At 39.0% G+C, this 19,679-nt stretch overlaps 2 protein-coding genes across 2 annotated transcripts in view; one reads left to right on the top strand and one right to left on the bottom strand.

Annotated features, from left to right (window-relative positions):
• Positions 1-1,949, bottom strand: part of tmem238l (transmembrane protein 238 like) — a 5,202-nt gene extending 3,253 nt beyond the window's left edge. The window contains exons 1-2 of the mRNA XM_079818771.1: positions 1,590-1,949; positions 1-140 (exon numbers count right to left, since the gene is read on the bottom strand). The exon at positions 1-140 is cut by the window's left edge and continues 255 nt beyond it. Coding sequence (XP_079674897.1) covers positions 1-140; positions 1,590-1,911 — 462 coding nt within the window. The 5' untranslated portion in view covers positions 1,912-1,949. The remainder of the gene's footprint in view (positions 141-1,589) is intronic.
• A 7,727-nt stretch (positions 1,950-9,676) lies between these two features.
• LOC307129217 (uncharacterized protein) lies at positions 9,677-18,690 on the top strand. The gene is made up of 3 exons (XM_079821450.1): positions 9,677-9,774; positions 13,820-14,234; positions 16,667-18,690. The coding sequence occupies exons 2-3, from the start codon at positions 14,201-14,203 to the stop codon at positions 17,914-17,916; spliced, it is 1,284 nt and encodes a 427-aa protein (XP_079677576.1). The 5' UTR covers positions 9,677-9,774; positions 13,820-14,200; the 3' UTR covers positions 17,917-18,690.
• The last annotated feature ends 989 nt before the right edge of the window (positions 18,691-19,679 follow it).

The following is a 19,679-nucleotide window of genomic DNA, read 5'->3' as shown; positions in this document are numbered from 1 at the left end:
CTGATCATCATCTGACTTTTCTTTGGGTAGCTCATCACATTTGATCATATCCGATTCAAGATCCTTCTGTCCTGGGAAATAGGAGGATTTGCCCCACGTTACATTTCGAATGGTGGAAGAATTGTTCGCTGTTTTCAGACCTGTGCAAAACAAAGGCAGATGGCTATAGCTTCAATATATAGATCAGTGCACACAAATACAGACTGGAGATGGATACACTCTTAAAAATAAAGGTTCCAAAATAGGGCTTTCGTAGTGATGTCATAGGAGAACCATATGTGTTCCGAAAAGAACCTTTCAGTCAACAGTTCCTAAAATAACCTTTTTTTTTCTTAGTATGAAGAACATTTAAAAAATCGAAACAACCCTTTTCCACTATAAAGAACCTTTTGTGGAATGGAAAGATTCCATGGATGTGTTAAAGGTTCTTTAGGAACCACTGAAGCCAATAAAGAACTTTTATTGAGTGTATTATTATTTTTTTTTAATTTAGTATTCAATCTTAAATGTAATTTCTAAAAAATAAAAGCAAAAAAGTATAATGATGCATGCACTTTAAGGTGCTATTGCCTACATTTTCTTCAACGGTTCTTTATACGGAGGTGGTGACAAAAAAAATAGCTAGTAAAGTAGCTTCTATTAGTTTTTATATTCCCACATCTTAATATATCCATCTCAATTATCATATTATACTATGGAAGCGTGTTTCCGCCACGAAAAAACTAAAACAAAAAAACAATTGAAAGATAATTGCGTTTTTTTAAATCTCGAAATTCGGACTTTTCCCCCTCATATAAACACACAATTGCGAGTTATAAAGTCGGAATTGTGAGATATAAACTCGCAATTGCGAGTTATAAAGTCAGAACTGTGAGATATAAACTCGCAATTGCGAGTTATAAAGTCGGAACTGTGATATTCTCGCAATTGCGAGTTATAAAATCCAACTCTGAGGGGAAAATATTTTTTTTCTCATAATTGTGAATTATTATCATGCAATTCTGACTTTATAACTCACAATTGTGAGTTTATATCACGCAATTCTGAGGAAAAAAAGTCAGAATTTCGAGATAAAAAGTCGTATTACCTTTTTATTCTGTGGCGGAAACGAGCTTGCATAATATACAGCATTTAAATAGTCTATATTTTTTCTTCCCATCTCTTTTTTTTCACTATCACCATGTCCCCCCACATTAAAAAATACTAATACTATAGTAAAATTACTCTAGTAAATACTATAGTGTTTTTGAACCGTACTAGTATACAGTAGATTAACAAAGTGTAGTAAATACTAATATACTACAATATACTACAATTTACTGTAGTATCTTTACAATAGTATGGTTCAAAAACACTATAGTATTTACAAAAGTAATTTTACTAGAATATACTATAGTATTTTTTCATGTGGGCGTAACTTTAGGTTTAACCGAAGCCTTTTTATTATTTTTTTATTTAGAAATGTTTTGCTGTATTATATTCTTGCATTGCTATAAGAGATCACAAAAGTTCCTAATGCTTCATTACAGGGTGTTTTGTGTTTTTCTGAGTTGTTGTAGGCTATAATAGGCTAATAAAGCGCTTCTCACCGGTGTTGTCCTTCAGGTGTGTTTTGGAGAGTCTCTCCGTGAGTTTCCTCGCGAGCTCTTTGACGCTGCGCGCGGCGCCCGGTCCGCGCTTCAGGCTTTCTTCCTCCACCCTGATGTTCCCCACGTACCACATGAGCCACCAGGCCAGGCTGGAGAACAACAGCAGCGCGCCGGTGTGGATGAGGAAATCCCCGTAAAACACGCCATTCCGCCGCACGTCCCCGAATATGCCGACGAACAGCAGGATCACGCCGACGATGTCGAAGACGATCGCCAGGACGAATAGCGGCAGACAGCTGCCGATGTACCTCAGCTCCTTCATCTTCAGGAGGAGGAGAGGGATGCTGCCGCGCCCGTCGGTGTAGCGGAAGAACTGCCGAGCTCAGGTGAGACTCACCTGGAGCGCGCGGAGGGAACGCCCTCGTGACGTCATGATGCATTCAAATGGCCTTCCTTCAGGAATGATGGTCCTAACTTTTCTCTTGAAAGGAATTGAGATAAGAAATGTATGCATGTAGAGGGAGTGGGGACGGTTGCAACATATTCCTTCAATCAGTAATGAGCGAGAGCAGGGGTTTTCAATATGGGGAAATTCCCCTAGAACATTTCAGAGAATAAAAAAACTAGTCTAACAACATTTTAGCTGTTTCATTTGTAAATTTTTCTTTTTTTTAATTGAAAATGTTCTTCTTCAGGTTTATGCATCCAACATTAAGTATAGCCAATGTACATTGGGAAACAATATGTTGTATTTTTAAGGTCACACTTACTATTTATCTAAAAGTTTAAATGTTTTTTCATGCATAAAAATAGATGGATTTTAGGAAGGGGGTCATTCATAAAGGGTTCATCATATTTGGGGGTCTTTGACATCATAATGTTTGAAAACCCCTGAGCTATAGTGATAATACTCATACTAGATATGCTCATATAGCACCTCCTTTCTGGAAAATTCTGAAAAATGGAAAGTAAAAAAAGTACTTTTTTTCATGCTCAAAATTAAACTGTTTGTGTGAAGCATTATAAAGTTATATCATTTTAATCATTGTTTTCTTAGCTACTAAAAGACATAGCTAGCTAGCCAACCCGATCTCACGTCAATTCGTACATATTTTTACGAGGTGGCTAATTCGTACGAATTTGTTTGACCTCACTCGTACGAATTTGTACGTTTTTTGCTAAATCATACGTATTTGATGAGTTGCCAAATTCATAAGAATGACCTACCTCAAACCCCGCCCCTAAATCTACCCGTCACTGGGGTTTAGACAAAACGTACAAATTCGTACGAGTGAGGTCGTACAAATTCGTACGAATTAGCCACTTCGTAAAATACGTACGAATTGGTCGTGAGATAGCGTTGAGCTAGCATATAGCAAGTTTTAAAGGTCCTTTCACACTGGACGCAATTTTGACGCGCGAATAATTCGTGCAATGGTTTTATTTTTTGATCAGCTGTTTGTGTAATGAGTGCTTCCACATCGAACGCGAATGTGCAGCGGCGAAAAAACGATGTTTATTTTATTCGTTTCAATGTCGATTTTTTTAACACTCGCAGCGACAGAAAAGGCTTAAAGGGTTAGCTCACCCAAAAATGAAAATAATGTAATTTATTACTCACCCTCATACCATTCCACACCCGTAAGACCTCCGTTCATCTTCAGAACGCAAATGAAGATATTTTTGTTCAAATCCGAAAGTAGCCTATGCTACACCTCTATTTTGGCTCTGTAAAAGGCGTATTATATTTATATTTAGAGTCAATGATATCCTGTGTTGGATTCTGTGTCAGATTGTACATCCACAAAATTTGCCTGTCAAATATGGAGACCTGGGTCTGTTTACTAAAGCCGCACACATCTTTCCGGTCCAGTCATGTTTAGTGGCTTTCGTTTCTAATCTCAGACACTCCTTGACTGGATGGTGTGATGAGAAAAGAAAAGCTTTAATACCAATTTGACTTGATGTTAACGCAGTGTTGGGGAGTAACTTACATGTAACTAATTTGAAAAGTATCAAAAAGTAATCAAATGTAATCAGTTAGTAGTTCATCTTTATGTGTTGAGAAACACAGTCTCTTCTGTGTAAGTTAGTTTCTTATCAGTGAGCGACAGGATATTTAGTTGGTTGATCTCCCATCATGTCTGTTGGAAATGTAACTTGTTTGTTTTTGGCAGAACTATCAGAAAGCATCTGGATGGAGAGGGCAGAGATCCAGAACATGCAGAATGAAACATCACGAGACTGAATAACAAAGAGGTTGGTGTTTATTCTTCATTCCTCATTCATTCATCATGAGACTGAACAACATGCTGATGCTCACCACATTTACATTGTTTCAGGTCAAGAATGAAAAAACACAAATTAAAGCACAAAGTCCCAAGTGAATTGAATTATTATTATTTTTTTTGCCTTGAGCCGTTGTGACGCTCAAAGCCTTTTAATGACCGCATTCCTTCATCACCCTCTCTCCACCAGATAAACACACACATGCTCTTCTGCCCCTGTAACATCAGACAACTTTCACGTTACCTGTATCTTAAACAACACATTGATAAAAGCATAAAAGTTTATGTGCTCAATAGCCTACTACATTTAAATGGTGAGGTAGTTGCTGATGTGTTAATGTTCCTCAATTTATCAACAGTATTAATGAACAAATAAAAAAGACAACTTTTGTTTATTTACTTTATGTAGATTTATTTACATTACAGGCGTTCATGTAAAGCAAGCAGTGTTGAACAGTGACCTCTACATTAACACATACATCACTCTGATCAGATGTCTATTTCACGCTGTGATGTGCTCATCTGCCATACTTATCGAAAATGTTCCTGTCAGATATTAAATAAACATTCAGTAAGCGTCAAGATGTATATGGTTTTTGTAAATATTTGGAGCTCCCCTGTTAGCTATACATAATAAAACGTGTTTTTACAGCACAATCACAACTATACAACACTGTCTGTCGTCTTAACACCTTCAACATTTCAACAGTTTACTCTACAGTAGCTCACCAAATGCCATTTTAACACAAGGAACCGTGATTTTGGTTTGTAATACTCACATTTGAAAACACCGCCTGACGTATCCGTTCCTGTGGCCTCATGGGAAGGCAGGGATAGAGAAGTATCCGACGGTGAGTGCTCACGATCTGGGCGGAATCAGTAGGCCATCCGGGAACTTCTCGCATACTCTTTTATGATTACTGAGGTTTCAAACATACTACTCCTTTCACATACTGTTTTCTCCTACTATATAGTAGGTAAGTAGGCATATTCGAGCGCAACATTAGTATTCGAGAAATAGTCTAAAACCCCGGTAGATCTCGCCTACTCTTTTATGAATACTATGGATTCGGACATACTATTCGCTCACCTACTGCTTTTTACATACTATATACAACCCCAAATCAGAAAAAGTTGGGACAGTATGGAAAACGCAAATAAATAAAAAAAGAAGTGATTTCTAAATTTACTTTGACTTGTATTTCATTGCAGACAATATGAACACAAAATATTTCATGTTTTGTCTGGTCAACTTCATGTCATTTGTAAATATGCATCCTTTCCTGTCATTCAGACCTGCAACACATTTCAAAAAAAGTTGGGACAGGAGCAATTTAGGGCTAGTAATGAGGTAAAATGGTTAAATAATGATGTGATTTGAAACAGGTGATGTCAACAGGTGATTGTAATTATGATTTGGTACAAAAGCAGCATCCAAGAAAGGTCTAATCCTTTAGGAGCAAAGATGGGCCGAGGATCGCCAGTTTGCCAACAAATACGTGAGAAAATTATTGAAATGTTTAAAAACAATGTTCCTCAAAGAAAGATAGGAAGAGATTTGGATATTTCACATTCAACAGTGCATAACATAGTTAAAAGATTCAAGGAATCTGGAGGAATTTCAGTGCGTAAAGGACAAGGGTGCAAGCCTAAGCTGAACAACCGTGATCTCCGATCCCTCAGGCGGCACTGCATCAAGAATCGTCCTTCATCTATAAGTGATCACAAAATGTTTTGAGCTCTACGCCGAGACCTAAAGAACCATCAATGTAGAATTAGATAATTAGAAAGCTTAGATATGGCGCGTCTTCCTCTGCTCGTTGTAAACAAATCTCCTCGCTTCTGGGTCACGTGTCCGAACGCCGGTTCTGCCAGGTTTCATCCTTCCTATCACAGAATAATCAGCTGGACATCAACCAATCAGGTTTCAAAAGGGGCCACTCCACAGAGACTGCACTACTGTCGGTCACTGAAGCCCTGCGGATAGCTAAAGCTGATTCCAAATCATCAGTCCTCGTCCTGCTCGATCTATCTGCAGCCTTTGACACGGTCAATCATCAGATTCTTCTGTCTACCCTCTCATCACTGGGCATCACAGGGACTCCACTCCTTTGGTTTGAGTCCTATCTCACAGGTCGGTCTTTCAAGGTTGCCTGGAGAGGAGAGGAATCCCAAGCACATCAACTGACCACGGGGGTTCCCCAGGGCTCAGTGCTTGGTCCTCTCCTCTTCTCCATCTACACTACTTCATTGGGACCCATCATTCAGGCACATGGCTTCTCATACCACTGCTATGCGGATGACACTCAGCTCTACCTTTCATTTCACCCAGACGACCCCATAGTAGCTGCACAAATCTCCAGCTGTCTGGCTGACATCTCTGCATGGATGAGAAAACATCACCTGCAGCTTAACCTGGCAAAGACTGAGTGTCTCATCTTCCCCGCCAGTCCACCATACAACATGACTTCACCATCCAGTTAGGTACATCCTTGATTTCCCCATCAAAGTCAGTCAGAAATCTTGGAGTAACATTTGATGACCCGCTGTCCTTCAGAGAACACATTTCTAAGACAGCTCGCTCATGCCGGTTTGCGCTCCACAACATCAGGAAGATTAGACCGTTCCTAACAGAGCACGCAACACAGCTTCTTGTCCAGGCCCTGGTTATTTCTAGACTTGACTACTGCAATGCGTTTCTGGTTGGACTCCCCTCTTGTGCGATCCAATCGCTTCAAATGACCCAGAATGCAGCAGCACGTCTTGTCTTCAACGAGCCCAAAAGGACCCACGTCACACCTCTCTTCATCTCCCTGCACTGGCTACCACTCACTGCTCGCATCAAGTTTAAGGCACTGACCCTTGCATACAGAGCCACCACACGCTCAGCTCCGACTTACTTGGACCCCATTCTACAAATCCACACCCCAACCAGAAGCCTTCGCTCAGCAAAGGAACGACGGCTTGTGGTACCATCACAGAGGGGGAAAAATCCCTTTCCAGAACATTTTCATTCAACGTTCCCAGCTGGTGGAGCGATCTTCCCAACACCATCCGAAACGCAGAATCATTGACATCATTCAAAAGTCAACTTAAAACTCAGCTCTTCCGTGAGCACTTAACCTCATTAAAAAAAAAAAAAATACTTTTCCTCTTTCTCTTCCTTATTCCCTCCCTACTCTAGCCTGTGCTACACTAAGCAGTGTACACAGTCTCAGGATTTCAGGCTCTTATTGCGCTTCTCAACTCTTCATGACCTATCGCTTCATGTTCCCCCAAGTTGTAAGTCGCTTTGGATAAAAGCGTCTGCTAAATGCATAAATGTAAATGTAGATAAAATTTAAGAAAATAAAATGAAATAAATGGAAAAATTGCCTTTTATAAAAGGTAAAAATATCACAAATATGCAGATTAAAATATGTCAAAGCTGATTGAACACTGGTGAGAACGGACAAGCACGTAAATATCGAGCCCTGTGAGGCCAAAAAAAAAAGTGTCTGGTAAAAAGTCACTGTGGCAAAAAAGTTCATTTCAGGCCCTGATTGCCATCACCGTGACATTATCCCCGCACCCATCGTTCAGAACCAAAATAAAATATGACTTCACTTTGCCTCGGACATTTTTTCTTATAAAAAGTGTCAGTGCAAGCTGATCCTTTTTGCCTCCATTTAATTTGAATAAACCCATGCACATATTGGGCAATTTTGAAAAGTGCTTTGTATGTAGGGAAAACATGACAGGCCTACAACACTGAACAAATTGCCTTATCCGATTAGCCTATTGAAAAATGAATTTGTTTCCAAGTGTGCAAATATGATCTGTTTAACTTAAAAGCTAATTTTTTGAATTTTGAATTTTCTGTTTTAGATGCTCTTACACAACAGATGGGGACAGCCGCCGTCACCCAGTTTGTTTTTGCACAGGTTGTGCGAAAGTGGCTGCGCTATGCAGACCGGGCAGGAGGGACTAGACAACAAACCAGTCAGACATCAGAGGACGTCGAACTGTAAATAGGTTTAAGAAAATAAATAATGAAATAAGAATACAAATAAAATGAATTTGTTTTTATACCTTAAATCGTGTGGTGTGGTGTGGTCAGTGTTTTAGGCTATAGGCATACAAGCTTTCAAATGTTCCATCACTTTTTTAACATCCTGACTGTATATAAAGCAGGCTATTCAATTAATTTAGTTTATGGCATTACATTTTCGTATGCCTAGCAATAATTTTCTATGGCTTAATAACGATTGAAATTCCATTGAAATCACGTTAATCCTAGTTCAGTTGAAATTTCAACATTGTTTCAATATTCCTGATCATTGAAATACCATTGAAATTCTGTTGATCTATGGACAGGATTTCAACATTGTTTCAATATTAAAACAGGGTGCAAAATGATGTTGAATCAACATCAGATTTCGATGAATGACTTAATGTTGACAACAGAATGTTGAATTAACATAGTTTCAATGATTGTTTGCTATCTGGGCAATGCCTTATTTTATGAAATTCCCACAATATTACTATATAAATTAACTGTTCTTTTTAACCCTGTTACATAGAAAAGGTGAAAGTTCTTTAGAAAACGTCTTATAAATTCTCCTGTTAGGCCACTATTGCCTGGAGATTTATTATTTTTTAGTGAGTTAATGCACTCTATCAACTCATCGATGTCTATTTCTTTATCTCACACATTATGAAAGTTCTCATCAATGGTTTTGGTATCACTCATAAAGATATTTAAAAAAGCATCAATGTTGGAAGTAGCCAAAGTGGAAGAATACAAATTACTGAAACATTGAGCAACAAATATCGCAATATCTAAATACTATTTTGTTGTTTATCATTAGTTTTGAAACTGAGACAAAATCACTGTTTCTTTTTTCAAGGCCAAAAAAAAAACATTTTGTATTTTCCCCTTTTACTAACCATTTAAGTCTTGATCTAATAAATGCTTCTTTTAGGAAATACTCTTGTGCAGACCCGGAGCGGGCTGATATACGGCACAGTTTTACACCCCTGTTGTTCCTGAAGCGGCCAGTAGGGGAGAAGGATATACGTAAATATTATATTGGCGCATGTCTTTGGTAAATTACAGGTTTGTGTACAGTTATCCTCACAGTGGAGGATTGATCTGGAGAGGAAAACAGATGATAAAGGTTATCAGACAAATGGAAAGATTGAATAATGAATGAATGATGTTGAGTGTTTTATGTTGGAAAGTCAATTTGAATGCTCCAATTGTGAAAAGTTCAGGTTGCAAGATAGGTTTGAATTACTCGACACATAAGATAATCCAAACTTGCTTTACACAGAAGTTTGCATCTTTAAGTATATACCTTAGATGTGAGTGTGTTTTTCTTTTCTTGAAGTGTTTGCTTTGCTAAGCTTGATTATGAAAAAAGCCTTGGGTCTGTTGACACCAACGAAATGAGCTTTAAGTGTGAATTTACAGGAGATGTGAAGACATCATCATAATAAATGAGGTGAAAACAGGAACTATTGAGATGAAATAAAGAGTCTTTTCAGCAGCTCTGTTAATATTGATGAGCCTCAAACTATCAACACTCATTCAACAAGACATTCAGGATCATCAGCAGATCATCTCACTTTATTCTGACTGTTTGCTCTTACAAACACATTATTCCACTCAGGATATATGACAAAAGACTATTAAACTGCTCTACTGAGAGACAATGCTGTGATTTATGGGTAATACATCAGTAATGTAAAGAAGGCCACCCTCACAAATGGACTCTTCCAAACTCCCCCACTTCTGTTGGTGATTTGGACTGCTCCAGAGAACCAGAGATCAGAGAGTGAGGATGCAGAGATGTGCGTGTGTTTAGTTATTAACAGTTAAAGTAGTCAGAAGGGACAGACTTTGTGGATTGTGTGTAAGTATCTTCTCTTCATTAGTGATTACTATATTGCTAAGAGACATTAAGGAGCGTCTGAATGTTTACATTAATTATGTTGGTTTGCACAAGTTCTTGTAGTTCGGGGTATTTCTCCTCATATTCACACACACACACACACACACACACACACACACACACACACACACACACACACACACACACACACACACACACACACACACACACACACTTTATAGAGTTTGATGAAGCGACAGGCTCATTTCTGTGTTGTTCTCATCGGGCTCAGCGCTACTGGAGCGGCTTCCTCCTGAAATAAACATTTCACGAGTTCACACTTACAATTTATGGAGAGTAGTTTAAATGCGTATTTGGCGTGCTGTCCGGGGGGAGGGCTTCGAGCTCGGAATTTGGCCCGAACCCAGAGTACCCCCCGTGTATGTAAGTGGTTGATAAAATAAAAGTGTGGAGAAGGGGTGGTGGAGGGATGCTGGAAACTGTCAATGAATGGAGGTAAGACTGCTGCGTGTATACCTCTATTGTTGATTAGCTGAGTGCTCTCCACCTGTGTCAATTATCTGAACGTGCTCCTCCCGAACTTTGTTCATAAAACATAATTTAGTGCAGCAGCAGCGTGTGTGTGTGTGTGTGTGTGTGTGTGTGTGTGTGTGTGTGTGTGTGTGTGTGTGTGTGTGAGAGTGTGAGAGCATGAGAGGAACATGTGTTGAGTTCATTCAGACCTGAGCGTGTGTGTGTGTGTGTGTGTGTGTGTGTGTGAGTGTGTGTGTGAGCATGAGAGGAACATGTGTTGAGTTCATTCAGACCTGAGCGAGTGTGTGTGTGTGTGTGTGTGTGTGTGTGTGTGTGAGTGTGTGTGAGAGCATGAGAGGAACATGTGTTGAGTTCATTCAGACCTGAGCGTGTGTGTGTGTGTGATTGTTTGAGTGAGAACTGTTACTGAATGTCAAAAGTCAAAGTTTGAGATCTGTGAGGGGAATTGATGGGAATCATCTCTGCTGCATATATATTAATATTTACCTTTATTTATCTTTTGACATGTATCTATGGCTGGCTTTATACTTGCTAAAATTAAAATATTTAGTAAAGTAAAGCAGATATTTTACTTTATATGTCCCCGTAATAAGGAACAAACGTGAAATCTATACGTAAATGTGGATATATAAATATTAATTAAAAGTCCCGTTCTTCGTGATCCCATTGTTCAAACTTTAGTTAGTGTGTAATGTTGCTGTTAGAGCATAAATAATACCTGTAAAATTATAAAGCTCAAAGTTCAATGCCAAGCGAGATATTTTATTTAACAGAAGTTCCCTTTCAAGGACTACATTCTTCCCTCTACTTCATTCTTTAATTTGCCTTTAATTTCACCTTTCAGCCTTTTAATTTCTGATTGCGGACTTGTTTTCATTAGCCAAAAGTCAATTTAGCCTGTTAAATACCAAATAAACACCTTGTTCATGTATACTTTCATTCTTTTATTGTGTAAAAACAAAAACAAAACAAAAAATCGGTATAGGAATGGGCCATGTAAAATCATGATCGGTGCATCACTAATAATAATCAGAGCTTGAGATTAATACCCGTGCTTTGTGAGCGGCATAAAGTTGGTATACACGTTTCTAACTTCAATGGCATTTGAAGGGAATGACTTACAGCCATAAAACCGACTGACTGTTCATCTAGGTGTCAGGTATGATGCACACCTTTTGGATTTCTGATATTTAATAAAATAAACTGTCAAATCATATAAAAATATGGATGTGCATTATTTCACTAGGATACTGTTTGGGCTCGTACACAAAATGTGTTAGATTGAAATGCGTCATAGTTGATAGAACACTGATGAGAATATATTTACAGAGATCATTTGAGATATTTACACCAAATCATTATTATTTATGCGTTAAGGGGGTTGATGGTTACTAAATGTATGTTTATTTGTCTTTATGCCGTCAAATGTTTTTCTTACAGTTATTTTCTAATTTTCTAGATATCTGCCATTATTTTCATGAAGAAACAGAATAATTTTAGTATTATAAAATTGAATTAGTATCATTTACTTTACAATAGACAGATTTAAATGCTTAATTGTGTTAATAAGCATACGGGTTAAAAAAGTGTTATATAGCAAAAAAAGAACAAAAGATCATTCTGGCATATTTAGAGCCAGAATCATGTCATGCCATATTCAAACACTGTATTTAAGGATCACAGTGCACCTCCAAAATATTATTAATAGTCATTTTAAATCTTTATACTTTGGGTCATTTACAGGTAGGACCCAAGGACCAGATATGATGAAGATATAGTCAAGTGAAGACAAATGTACTGAAGAAAATAGTGTGCAGTTTGATCAGCAGAAGCCAGCTTCAATACTCATGGAGTTTGTAGGCCGCTCTGTGTAACTCAAAACAGCAGTGATTCTACTCTAACAGAGTCCACTAACTGTGTCATTACTCAAGCTAAAAAGGATTCTGATTGGTTAAAGCATAGAAAGACATGCAAAATCTTCCCAGATGTACTTAAAGTTTAAAGCACGCAACGTGTCCCTCCAAGAGTGTGTATCTGCCACCGAAGTGCCAGTGTGTCTATAGATGATCATGTCCATGCAAAAACAGATACTCTAATCAGGCACTTCAGGCACATCCAGATAACACCTTACTAACCACTCTAAAGGATATAAATATATACACTCCCCTAAAGGATTATTTGGAACACCTGTTCAATTTCTCATTAATGCAATTATCTAATCAACCAATCACATGGCAGTTGCTTCAATGCATTTAGGGGTGTGGTCCTGGTCAAGACAATCTCCTGAACTCCACACTGAATGTCAGAATGGGAAAGAAAGGTGATTTAAGCAATTTTGAGCGTGGCATGGTTGTTGGTGCCAGACGGGCCGGTCTGAGTATTTCACAATCTGCTCAGTTACTGGGATTTTCACGCACAACCATTTCTAGGGTTTACAAAGAATGGTGTGAAAAGGGAAAAACATCCAGTATGCGGCAGTCCTGTGGGCCAAAATGCCTTGTTGATGCTAGAGGTCAGAGGAGAATGGGCCGACTGATTCAAGCTGATTGAAGAGCAACTTTGACTGAAATAACCACTCGTTACCACCGAGGTATGCAGCAAAGCATTTGTGAAGCCACAACACGCACAACCTTGAGGCGGATGGGCTACAACAGCAGAAGACCCCACCGGGTACCACTCATCTCCACTACAAATAGGAAAAAGAGGCTACAATTTGCACAAGCTCACCAAAATTGGACAGTTGAAGACTGGAAAAATGTTGCCTGGTCTGATGAGTCTCGATTTCTGTTGAGACATTCAGATGGTAGAGTCAGAATTTGGCGTAAACAGAATGAGAACATGGATCCATCATGCCTTGTTACCACTGTGCAGGCTGGTGGTGGTGGTGTAATGGTGTGGGGGATGTTTTCTTGGCACACTTTAGGCCCCTTAGTGCCAATTGGGCATCGTTTAAATGCCACGGCCTACCTGAGCATTGTTTCTGACCATGTCCATCCCTTTATGACCACCATGTACCCATCCTCTGATGGCTACTTCCAGCAGGATAATGCACCGTCACAAAGCTGGAATCATTTCAAATTGGTTCCTTGAACATGACAATGAGTTCACTGAACTAAAATGGCCCCCACAGTCCCCAGATCTCAACCCAATAGAGCATCTTTGGGATGTGGTGGAACGGGAGCTTCGTGCCCTTGATGTGCATCCCACAAATCTCCATCAACTGCAAGATGCTATCCTATCAATATGGGCTAACATTTCTAAAGAATGCTTTCAGCTCCTTGTTGAATCAATGCCACGTAGAATTAAGGCAGTTCTGAAGGCGAAAGGGGGTCAAACACAGTATTAGTATGTGTTCCTAATAATCCTTAAGGTGAGTGTATAGATAGATAGATAGATAGATAGATAGATAGATAGATAGATAGATAGATAGATAGATAGATAGATAGATAGATAGATAGATCAAATATGACATCTTGTCCCTGACCCACTAATATATTTTTTCTTTTGACAGTTCAGCTCCTCTAACCAATCTACAGTTCAGTCAGTGAAGCTCTGCCCACTGCAAGTCCTCTCATTAAAGCTCCCACCCATAGCAGTTAACCACCAATTAAGCTCTGCCCACTACAGTTCACAGCCAACCAAGCTCCTCCCACAGCAGTCACATCATCAGTGAAGCTCCTCCCACAGCAGTCACATCATCAGTGAAGCTCCTCCCACAGCAGTCACATCATCAGTGAAGCTCCTCCCACATCAGTTCACCAAGAAATGCTGGAATATTCCCATCAGGCTACAAGTGAAGACGAGCATCAGCGCATCAGGAAGAGCTGAAATCTGCAAAGACTGAGTTTATTAAAGAGGACCGTGAGAACACGAGTGATCCAGAACCTGCAGAATGAAACACACTGAAGATCCTGAAGAACAAAGAGGTTGGTGTTTATTCTTCATTCATTCATGATGCTGGAGAACATTCATGTTAGGAAGATTCAACACTTCAGCACATTTAGAGAAACAATCAAATAATTACTGTCCAACAAATGGTCAGTAAAGGGAGAAACGTTCATATTGATCATCAACATCAGGTCAAACTAAATATTATTTTAGCTTTTATTTTGCATTTTATTTTATATGATTCACTATTTTTTTGCAACATGTTACCAAAATGTTGGACATTTCTCAATATAGTTTACAGCTTCGTAATTTTTCATTATTTTTTATTATTATGATTATTTTGTTTTAGTAATAAACAGTAAACAACAAAATTAAACAAAATGTATAAAGCAAATTAACTTTCCAGAATGGCTGACAGGGTTTTAAGTAAAAGCAAAATCTGATATATAGTTACTGATAAAGTTTAATTTCTCATGAATTACTCGTGGAAGAAGAACGCCGGTCGTGTGTTTAACGATGAGCGCGTACCAGGATCAACTAAAATTTTATAGATGCACGCCAGTCTGTTATTGCAGGGACATCAACTTTACATTTTCACGCCCCTAAACATGAGGTGGAACAAACCGAACTGCGATTGGTTGAGTTACATGTCAGTCAAACATGTATGTACTCTTAATGTACCTCTTAATTCTGCTGCGCACACTGTGACATTTGGGTTTGATATTGACGAAAAATGATATCACTATTTTGGGGAATTTTTTCGATTATGGTAATTACATGATATCTTGCATATTACATGATATGATATTGGGGCAGGTCAGATACCTGTGTCTCTTCTTTTATACACCTATCCTTCTCAATGTTTCTTTTTATTATTTCCATAAACTGAATAATTAAGTTATAAACATTTTATACATTTGATAAATCAGTTCACCTATAACCTCTCTATATTTAATGAGTGATTTTAGTATTATATTTGCTGTGTGCTTGTGGAAACACATTTCTTTAGGTGCTGCTCTGATGTCTGTGTTAACTGTGCTGACAGGCGAATTTCCTTGGTGTGTGTGTGTGTGTGTGTGTGTGTGTGTGTGTGTGTGTGTGTGTGTGTGTCAACACCCCGGCAGAACCCCTCTCTGCATGTGTTGAGCTATATGTCATCCTAAAGTGACCTTATGTCTACATAGGTCACAGGTCTACGTGACTTTTTGGGGACTCAGAGAAATGTACCTCTTTTATTCCTTTCTTACTAAAAGAATAAATTCACTTCTGTACTAAGATGTAATATCAGTATGTTTTGGAAAAGAGCCTTGTTGTTAGTTAAGATGTTCTCAACCTTGAGAAAGCTATTATTCTTTGGAGCTGTTGTGCGTATGTGCGTTGCATGATCTGTGCAGGTTCAGTATTGGAGATGGGGTTTCTGCAGATGATGCCAGATGTGAAGGCGCCTTTCTGTGACCTCCGAGGTCATGGCGATCTAAATCTAGGACTGGGCGACAACGAGTATACGCATTTTAGTGATATGTGCTCCTATCTGTCTACGTGTGGAAAGTTGCTTACGTGCATGTTGCTAGAACCAATCAGAATCATTCCACATGACAATAATGACGTGGTTAGACCTTGAAAACAGTTTAACTGTTCAGAAATTGTATGTACGTTAGGCGGAGGCGGGGAGACTGTTAGAGGGAGCGCAGCCTACGAACTCCTTGTGAGACTTGAAGCTGGCTTCTGCTGATGAAACTGCAATCTATTCTTCAGTAACTCTTTCTTTAATTAATCTAACTCCTGACTCTTGGTCTTCATTTTTCTCTACTGGTCCTGGGTCCTAAGCTGTTACCCCAACAATGAACTGTTGTATAAAATAGAATAATAATAAAAAATGTAAAATAATATTACATTTCCAATGATACTCACATGCTGGTATTCGGAAAATGGCACTCTTGCTTGTGTGATATTATTGGACTACATCACATCTTATAAATATAGAAACAAAAACCCATGCAGGGATGTTTTTTGCTTTCATAACTTGAATTATAGGGCTATTCTGACTGAACTCTATAGGCTTCATCACACAGTGAATGTGTTTGAACTCTCGAGATGTGTTTTTGCAGAGTGAGTGATATCCTTAATGTCAGATAATGTCAGTTCGCACATCATTAAAACAACAGTTACAATATTATGGTAAGATAAATATTGCACACCCTATATGTGAAGTAACCTCTATTGGTCACACGTCTGAATTTGATTAGAATATGCAGGTCAAACCTTCCGGTGTCCCGCAGTCGTGTGAGTTTGAATGGAAATCAATCACAGTGTGAGCGGCCCTTTGTAATGACAGTTTTTTAGTCAATTTAATTAAATATCATTCTAAAATTTGGTCCCAAAATCATGGCAATGCTGCATAATTTTTAATGTTAAATGTCACATTAGATAATATTGTCATTTATCAAATATATATTTTCTCTGATTTCAGATGTAGTGGAAGAGAGCGAGGAAAGTGAAGAACTGAGTGAAGTGGAGGAGGAACATCATGTCAAACCTGGAGAAAAACCTTTGAGTCGCTCAAAGACTAAAAATACATTTATAAAGAAAACAAGAGCCAAGAAATCTACAACCTGCACTCAGTGTGGGAAGAGTTTAACAACCAACCAACATCTTGAGCGCCACATGAGAGTTCATACTGGAGAGAAGCCGTTCACATGTGATCAATGCGGGAAGAGTTTCATACAAAAAGTAAATCTTGATGTTCACATGAGGATCCATACGGGAGAGAAGCCGTTCTCGTGTGATCAGTGCAGCAAAACATTTTTTGATACATCAGACCTGAGAAAACACCTGACAGTTCATACGAAGGAGAAGCCGTATTCATGTTCTGTGTGTGGAAAGAGTTTTTCACTGCTGCAATATTTACACAGACATGAGAAAATACACACTGGTGTGAGAGAGTACATGTGCTTTGAGTGTGAGAAGACTTTTACTACAGCAGGCAATTTAAAACTACATGAGAGGATTCACACTGGAGAAAAACCTTACAAGTGTTCACAATGTGACAAGACATTCAATCAGTCATCATATCTGAAAACACACGAGAGGATTCACACTGGAGAAAAGCCATACAAGTGTTCCCACTGTGACAAGACATTCAATCAGTCATCATATCTGAAAACACACGAGAGGATTCACACTGGAGAAAAACTTTACAAGTGTTCACACTGTGACAAGAGATTCAGTCGGTCATCACATCTGAAAACACACGAGAGGATTCACACTGGAGAAAAACTTTACAAGTGTTCACACTGTGACAAGACATTCAATCAGTCATCATATCTGAAAACACACGAGAGGATTCACACTGGAGAAAAACTTTACAAGTGTTCACACTGTGACAAGAGATTCAGTCGGTCATCACATCTGAAAACACACGAGAGGATTCACACTGGAGAAAAACTTTACAAGTGTTCACACTGTGACAAGAGATTCAGTCGGTCATCACATCTGAAAAGACATGAGAAGATTCACACTGGAGAAAAACTTTACAAGTGTTCACACTGTGACAAGAGATTCAGTCGGTCATCACATCTGAAAACACATGAGAGGATCCACAGCAGAGAGAAGCCGCACACGTGTGATCAGTGCGGGAAGAGTTTCTCTTTTAAAAGTCACTTGAAGAAACACACGAAGATCCATGCAGTGGAGAAACCACATCACCACAGTCTGAAATAAGTAGTTCATCTTTATGTGCTGAGCAACAAAGTTAGTTTGTGACAGAACAATTTTTTGACTGCTTGGAAACTCTCATCATAACAAGAAAGGGATTATGAGAGTCTTATTATGAGATGTTAAGTCATCAGTGGCTTTCACACCACATACTGTACACAAATCTTCCTCACACAGAGGGATTGACTACTTTGACTTCTTAACCCCTTAGATATCGAGATTTGGTACCGTTTTGGTAAATTTTTTGATACTCAATGTTATCGAGGCAGTTCGGTCAGTGCCTAAAAAGTATTCACTCTGTGTTGTCATGTACTCTGACTAAATCCCATCATGCACAATGTTCTTGGTGTGTTAATTCCTCTTCTGCCAGATCTTCTTGTGTGAATTCAGATGAATTGGTCAATCTTTTTAACAGTACCTGGACTTCTACTTTCCATCCAAGGTGATGAAGAAAAAACATCCTTTTACAAAGACTTGATTCCTTGACTTACCTTAAGGATATGGCGACCGCAAGAGGATGATTTGTGAAAGGTTTTCAGACAGAAATCCAGTGGATAAACATGGCTCCAGTCGTGGAAGAGGCGTGTGAGACACTAGCTTGAGTCTGGCCTGTAGTAAAACACATCATCGGCTGCTTCTTCTACAGAAACACATCAGTCTGAGCATTACATCAGTGTCTGTTCAAATCATATTGTCATAAAATATATGTATACACCAGAAAATTAAATGTCAGTTATTTACTTTTTCGCATGTGACAATAAAAGAACATGAACATGTATTAAAAGAAAAGTTCTTGTCTTTCTTTGCTGTAAAAACATACAGAACTGAACTGGCTCTTGTCGGCACTCACAACCTCTCATGCCTTGTTCACACTACAGGATTTTAAGCCCGATTTGCAAGTCAACGAGCTCGCCGACAGATCGGGCTGTAATCGGGGGCAAATCAGCGGGTGATCCGCGTTTGCCAATCTTTATATGTGAACTACTCAACAATGCATTAAAGACGCTTGCTGGCGAGTCGCTGATGCCTCGCCGACGCCAGTCAAACATTTGGCATGCTAAATATCTGGTGCTGTCGGCCGACTAGACGTTCTGTGGTGTCACGTCGCGACGATCCACAGCCAATGAGTGCAAGGCATGAGTCCATGTCACCGCAGCAGGCACACAAACAAACAGCAGCAGCAGCAACATGGCTTCAAGAAAGTGGACACAAGATATGGAACAAAGTTTAATTGAACTGTGGCAGGAGCACGAATTCCTTTATGACGTGTCATGCGAAATGTACCACAACCACGCTGAAAAAGAGAAGAGGTGGCAAAAGCTCTCCCAACAGCCAGGTGAGCTAACGTTTAATATGTTCATTCAGTATGAGTAATGCAGCTGTAATAACCTGCACCAATATCGCCCGCGGTATCGTTGTCAACAGTGGGGCAGGTTCATTGCTGTTTTCATTCTGTTCACTGCAGTCTGCAGAACAACTAATTATGTTGGTATGAAATAATGTAAATGTACAAATTAAAGCTAAAGCTCCAATTTCTTCCCGAAAAAAGTGCCTCAGGGACTACTTCCCTCAGAGAAGCTGTCAATCACAGCTGTCAACCATGATGTCACACTCCCGTTTTTATAGCATCAAATAACTAAATCTAAACTTATTTAATAAAGGGGTTGAAATAGCACTACTTATTATATTTTAAATATAGGGTACCTTGTAATCTGTAACCTATTACATTTCCAAAGTAAACTTCCCATCAGCCAAGAATCAAGTACTGG

This window comes from Gobio gobio (genome assembly GCF_949357685.1).
Source record: "Gobio gobio genome assembly, chromosome: 1".
In the NCBI taxonomy this organism is placed as follows: Eukaryota; Metazoa; Chordata; class Actinopteri; order Cypriniformes; family Gobionidae; genus Gobio; species Gobio gobio.
This window is presented reverse-complemented; position numbering and strand designations above follow the sequence as displayed.

Coding starts and splice junctions, on each gene's coding strand:
- LOC307129217 (XM_079821450.1), top strand. CDS start 14,201: ATGAAACACACTGAAGATCCTGAAGAACAAAGAG. Junction 14,235..16,666: donor AGATCCTGAAGAACAAAGAG/GTTGGTGTTTAT, acceptor CTCTGATTTCAG/ATGTAGTGGAAGAGAGCGAG.